Source organism: Cydia amplana, chromosome Z (assembly GCF_948474715.1).
Source record: "Cydia amplana chromosome Z, ilCydAmpl1.1, whole genome shotgun sequence".
In the NCBI taxonomy this organism is placed as follows: domain Eukaryota; kingdom Metazoa; phylum Arthropoda; class Insecta; order Lepidoptera; family Tortricidae; genus Cydia; species Cydia amplana.
In genome coordinates, this window is record NC_086096.1 from 4983636 (window position 1) to 4990608 (window position 6973).

General features: G+C 40.7%; 1 protein-coding gene across 3 annotated transcripts in view; it reads left to right on the forward strand.

Annotated features, from left to right (window-relative positions):
• The window catches only part of LOC134660904 (calcium-binding mitochondrial carrier protein SCaMC-2), a 69074-nt gene extending 62343 nt beyond the window's left edge, over positions 1 to 6731 (forward strand). For all 3 annotated transcript variants that reach the window (XM_063516774.1, XM_063516775.1, XM_063516776.1), the window contains 3 exons: positions 3861 to 4019; positions 4377 to 4950; positions 6340 to 6731. In XM_063516774.1, coding sequence (XP_063372844.1) covers positions 3861 to 4019; positions 4377 to 4950; positions 6340 to 6524 — 918 coding nt within the window. In that variant the 3' untranslated portion in view covers positions 6525 to 6731. The remainder of the gene's footprint in view (positions 1 to 3860; positions 4020 to 4376; positions 4951 to 6339) is intronic.
• Positions 6732 to 6973: the final 242 nt, after the last annotated feature.

Consider the following 6973-nt stretch of genomic DNA (forward strand, 5'->3'; position numbering starts at 1 on the left):
GGTCCCTTTTCTTTCATCTTGTGTTAATAATTTTGAATCAACCAACCAATTCATATCATATCAACGTCCCGCATTCTGTAAAATTAAGTGACATTGACATTTCCAAAACACCCACAAAGTGACGATAGTGATAGTGACGGATAGATCTCAATGTTAACGAATGTGGTAAGAAGGCTGCAGCAAGGTTAACTGTCTATAGTCTATACATAGAAAAGGTCATTACCAAGCTTAAATGGAATTGAGCGGAACATGTTTCCAGGCAGAGTAATAGAGTCTGTGCGGACAGAGAAATGTCCTGAAATGTATGGAATCCAATACATTCTAAAACTCCTCTTTCCGCACAGACTAGCAGGTGGACCAAAGTATTATCGAATCGGTGGCCGCTTTCGGATGAAAGAAGCGCCTGGTTGGGTAAACGACATTCCGAAGATCGCGGGGCTCCAGACACCAGTAGTTCTAACCGACTTAACTTATTTTTAGAATATACTCATTTTAAATTCCGGAAAGCCCGAACGAGGTTTAAACTTGGGACAATTTTACGCAGCTGCCCTAAAATACGGAGAGAAAACCCTAAATAGACCCAATGGGTGAAAGCGTAAAGCCAATAGTATAGCATCATAGCCAAGTAATTCATAGTCTTAAATGCTAGGAAAAACGTCATATCATCAGTCATCACCTACTCGTAGGTCGTTTTACATACAAATATCAAACCATATAATTTAGGTAGGTACAGTTACATCAGCATGTGTGACACTGAGCAAAGTCCGCTTTATGTGGCGCAGAGCTGATTAATGTTCAATTGTTCTAATTCCATCATATTGTTAATATTTTATACATATTATAGCGAATAACCACCTAATTCTGACAGGGACTTTTTTACCCACAACGTAACATGATTATTAAAACGTATTTATTTTGTACTAGATGTTCCCTATAAGTATAACATATGACATGAATGGCACCTCACAAATATTTGAGAAATAGCAGGTGTGCCAGCCAGAAATGTTTCCAGCTGTATTTGCTAGTAAATGCAGATATGAAGCCGAAACGGTCGTGCCAGCTAGTCTAAACGTAGTATTAGCATGTGTTACTGTTTCATTAACATTCTGCGTCCACATATTATAACAGCAACGTAACTCCGAAACGTTTCTCACAACTTTCTAATTACTTAACACAAAAGAAAGAATTTCGCGAATGTGTGGCGCCCACTTTCCATTTCTGGATGGAACCGGTTCGCGCTAGATCGAGGTTCCGGATGTTTCGTTAATGACTGATGACATACATACATAATACGGTTAAGCGCGTAGACGTAACTTTGTATTGAGTCTAATGATTCGAATTTATATTATCTTGAAGATCCATTGATCCCTTATTCCTCAGATTGTTCATTAATAATTGAGGAATGAGGGACGTATGTACAAACGTGGTACAAACGGTAACACTCTTAACTGTACATCGGTGGACCCTTGGTGGACCTTATTACAAAAGGCATAAGGTCCTGGGCAATGGTAATGGTAACAATGTAACAATACAAATGATATTTCAATTGGGTATGATAGAAATTCCCGAATGGTGGTAGTAAAACAAGGAAATGTAGTGAAGCTCGTTTTCTATATGAGAAAAGGCCTTCTTGTATATATGTATAATATAATGAAATAAGATAGTGCAACCAAAATATGTTGGTAAATTACTGTCATGCAGAAGGCAAAGCCTTTGCCGCAAAGGTGGTCTAAAATGTTGGTAGTTGTAAAAATGGAAACGCTAAATCAGTAAACATCGCTTGCCTACATATACAAACTCTCAGCTCCCTTTTACATGCCAGCCATAAACTGACATCTGTCAAATAACAGTCTTGAAAACATGCTTAGGCATCGCACAATTGGTGGGCAAAATTAAAAATAATGATTAGCAAGGGAAAAATTGTGTTAAAAATTATCGTTTATACAGGATACCAGGAAGCCATGCTTTGGCAGACCTACGTTGCTTTGCTGACCCTCACCGTTGACTTCGAACAAACCATCATGGGTCAATACAAATTGAAGGAGACTGCGGTAATATAGCTGCCTTGTTTAAGCACATTTCTCCAATATAATTTTGAGAATTCGTAAATGAAGTTCAATGAGAATTCAATAGTTATCAATAAAACCCATTTTAAAGCAGTCACTTCTTTAGCTAGTTGTTTCATTCGCGAATATTGATCAAGCAATCTTATTGCATTGTTTTGTAAGCTAACTTGTATCAATATTGGTTAAAGCACTTGAAACTCTAGCCGAGACTTACTGTAGCTTGGTCGTTGACTTGCTTTATGCGAATCATAAATATGATTGTCAGATTATATTACTGCACTAGGATCTAAAGAACTGTTCAAATAAAATGCTTTATTACTCTTTATTTGTGTAATTTTACATACCACGAGAAAAAGCTATAAACTTGGAAACTTAAGAAGTAAGAGGCACCACGTGCAAGTTACAAGTTTTCTACACAGAAGCTATCATTTCATATTTGAGTTAAGTCGTAGTTTCGATTTCAGTTCTATTCACGACTACTTAGAGAAGTGACGCTTCTTAAGAATTTCCATAGTCGTCAAAATAACTTCCTTATTAATTAGGTAATTAGGCCTTGTATACTTGGAGGATCTGACCCTAGTTTCTCACAGGCGGAGCGGCTTCTGTACCACGCGTGGACTAATTTTAATATTAAATTCAAACAAGTGAAATACGTCAGACCCGAAGTGGACGAAGTTGTCGAGGAAGATGATGATGACGATGTAGAGTATGAACATGAACAACATGTAGACCTTTGTATTAGTGTAAGGCCTGAGTGGACGCTCGAAGCGGAGCGTTCGCGGCGGGGCGTGCAGCGTGGCGTCGTCGGACTCACAAGTGATTTGAGTAGCGTGCACTAAGGCCGCTACTCTGCCCCCTTAAGCCAATTAGCGGTATCTCAAAAACAAAAATAGTTGAAAATGGAATTATAAGATAAAGAACTTAAAGTCTATGTTTGCATTAAATTTTGATTTGAGATACCGCTAATTGGCTTAAGGTGGCAGTACTATACGTTTGCATTTGTTTAACATGCACGCCGCACCCCCGCCCCGCTGCACACCCAACTCGAGCGTCCACTCAGGCCTTACACTTAGGGTAAAATACTAATCACTAGCTACATACGTACCAATAACTGGCCACTTCACAACTTAGTGTGCAAACCTCAACCTCTAGTTGTAATATAATATTTAATTTAAATCCAGTAACTGTAATGCCATACAATAAATAAATAGGTAGATTTTAGCTTCTTAACTGCTTATTTAATTTAGTAAATCCTTCACTTTAGATGCATTCTCTCTTCACTCTACATCCTGTCATGAGCGTAATGTTGTAAGCCTAACAAAAATCTTTCTATTATCGCGGCTGATTAGAGTATTTTTAACGTTTTGGCAAACGCGCGAGTTATACAAAGAACTTTGGCAACGCAGTAGCCAAAAAAGAATAATCTTTGCCCCATGTCACCCAAAGACTCCTTGTTTGATTTCCATTGTCGGTAGAACGTATCTCGATCATATTATAAAATTTCGCACGATCAGCTGCAGAGAATTACCCATGAAAACTTGTTTCTTGTAGAGTATCAAGGTTACACGTCACTAAAAAATCTACCAGATGTCCTAGGCAAGCCTGTGATTTATATTTACAGTACCTAATACTCGTACCTCTGATGACATCTTACGGACGGCCCTCTCTCAGCAGCAAGAGCATCTGCTTTAAACCATATATTTCAATATTGTAAACTGAGCGGGTTGTATTGTATATTAAACATATTCCATGGTACCAGGCAACCATAAACTAAACAGAACCTTCTCCTTCCAGTATCTGGACATCGGGGAGGACATGAACGTACCCGACGACTTCACACAGAGCGAACTCCAAACGGGCAAGTGGTGGCGCCATCTGCTGGCGGGTGGCATCGCCGGGGCGTTCAGCCGGACCTGTACGGCGCCTCTGGACCGGCTTAAAGTGTTCCTGCAGGTAACTAACTGTTCGGTTCTCTGTGTTAATTATTGCTTAGCTTATACGTAGAATCTCCACACTGATTTTGTCCCGAGTAACCTTTCGGACTGGGCCAGCGCACGGCCAATTATTAGAATTTTTGGGATATGCTCATTGGGACGTAACTGTGTCTTTCTGTTGATTTATGAAATAACGACAAAATGATGTTACTTTCCCAAAGTCAAACTCACTCTCTAAAAGTCACAGATATTATATTACAGAATAATTGCATACAAAGCTTAGAATTTATAATAATAGTACTAAATTTGGACGGCTGATAGCAAATCCAACTGGATTTCAACCACTGCTCAATTAACCCCGAATCTTAATTTCCAGGTGAATCCAACAAGAGAAGGCATGAGCAAGTGCTTAGCGCGAATGATAAGCGAGGGCGGCATCACCGGCCTCTGGCGGGGAAACGGCATCAACGTCATTAAAATAGCGCCAGAATCCGCACTCAAGTTCGCCGCCTACGAGCAAGTCAAGCGTCTAATACTCGGCGACAGAAAAAACCAGCCTCTAGAGATATACGAGCGATTCGCCGCCGGCGCTACCGCCGGGGCAATCAGCCAAACCGTGATATACCCCCTGGAGGTCCTCAAAACGCGACTAGCGCTAAGGAAAACCGGCCAGTACAGCGGCATTCTCGACGCCGCGCGGAAAATATACGCTCGCGAGGGGCTCAGGTGCTTCTATAAGGGCTACATTCCAAATATCCTCGGGATCGTGCCGTACGCCGGGATAGACCTGGCGGTCTACGAGACGCTGAAGAAGAAGTACATAAACAAGTATCATCACAACGGGCAGCCGGGCATGCTGTTGCTGCTTGCGTGCGGCAGTGCGTCGTGCACGCTGGGGCAGGTGTGCTCGTACCCGCTGGCGCTCGTGAGGACCAGGTTGCAGGCGCAAGGTAAATATAGCCTCCTGAGACCCAGAAGCATTTGTTTTGTTTTTGAATTTGGAACCCTTACTTACTCAATGAAAGTTCAAAATATTTTTTGGAATGTGTACAAAAGTTTGTACGCAGGGACTTAGGAGACAGAAAATCAATCATTAAAATAATGCTTTGTATACTTGACGCTCATGAGCTCACTAATTAGAATCATTCACGCCTGTTTTGACAAAAACAAAAGCATACAGCAAAAGTTAATGAGAGCGTTATTTTTACTAGCGGTATTGACTTTAGATCAAGTAACATTACACAGTTTAATGAAGTGTTCATAGAAGTTTAGAATAACTCGATCACTATCAGACGCCCACCCTTGTCAGTGCTTATACCGCAGGAAGATTGAAGAAAACATTATCTTAGTGAAAGTTATTGATGGTTATATGGAAAGGTAAGACTAAGAAAAAACGTGTTCCCTAGTTTGACAGCCGAAACAGATGGCGCTGTACTGTGCCATGAATCATCAATAAACAATAAAAAGTTACCTTATAATTTACGGAGACGTCAGCGCCATCTCGTTTAGCTGCCAAATCAAAGCACGGAATAATCAATAACTAGATCTTTGTCTTAGTGTAGTCAATTCTACGGTTACCTGCTTCTCGATCTCGTACAAGAATGTTACCCATTATAGAACGAAAATCATTTTGTGGAACGGCCAAGTTCTCCCGAGACATACTTAATCAAACAACATCATAGAGAAATATAGTAAGACAAGAGTGCTCACTCCATACATCAGTTAGACTATTAATTTCAGTGTCTACATCTAGCATCGAATAGCGGAACTATCAGTACTGCTACTTGACAATAGATGTAGCACCGACCGGAAAGTCTTATCTCAACAGCATAAGACTTTCCGGTCGGTGCTACATCTATCGTCAAGTAGCAGTACTGATAGTTCCGCTTCTCGATGCTAGATGCTAATAGTCTTTTTGGTACTAAAACTGATGTATGGAGTGAGCAATCTATGTATTTTTAGGGTTCCATACCCAAAGGGTAAAAACGGGACCCTATTACTAAGACTCCGCTGTCCGTCCGTCCGTCCGTCTGTCACCAGGCTGTATCTCACGAACCGTGATAGCTAGAAATTTTCACACATGATGTATTTCTGTTGCCGCTATAACAACAAATACTAAAAACAGAATAAAATAAAGATTTAAGTGGGGCTCCCATACAACAAACGTGATTTTTGATCGAAGTTAAGCAACGTCGGGCGGGGTCAGTACTTGGATGACCGTTTTTTTGCTTGTTTTGCTCTATTTTTTGTTGATGGTGCGGGACCCTCCGTGCGCGACTCCGACTCGCACTTGGCCGGTTTCTCTATGACAACATTAACCAATCCTTTTCCTTGTTAAGAAAAAGCAGCGAAAGTAGCGGAAGGCACGATGCGCGGCGCGTTCAAGGACATCGTCCAGCGGGAAGGCGTGCGCGGCCTGTACCGCGGCATCACCCCCAACTTCATCAAGGTCATACCGGCCGTGTCCATATCCTACGTCGTGTACGAGTACGCCAGCCGCTCCCTAGGCGTCAACATGACGTGATCGCGCTCCGAACATTATTGAGTTATCACTTAAGCATATTAGCAAATTTTGCATTTGATTGTATATAGCTGTATGTAAGTCTTATTTATTCTATGTATGACATATTCCATTTTTGAGTACGCATCGTACTATGGTGAGCTAATGATTGCATTTTGTCCGGCCCGGTTGGGTAGCATCTGTGATTATAATAAATAACGTAATTTTTTTAAGTTTGATTTTTTTTCGTTCCTTTTTAATTTTTGTTTTGGTTTGCGCTTCTCTTAGGCAGGGTTCTTTTTAATTTTTTATTTTTGTGTTATAGTTAACGATATTGATAGCACACGCAGTTCAAATATTATGTATAGATACGTCATAATTTCATAGAAGTTTGACGTTTAAAATAACACTTGCACGGTGCGCTATCAAAATCGTTGCAGACTTATCTTGGTCTAACTCTACCTATTGAAAAC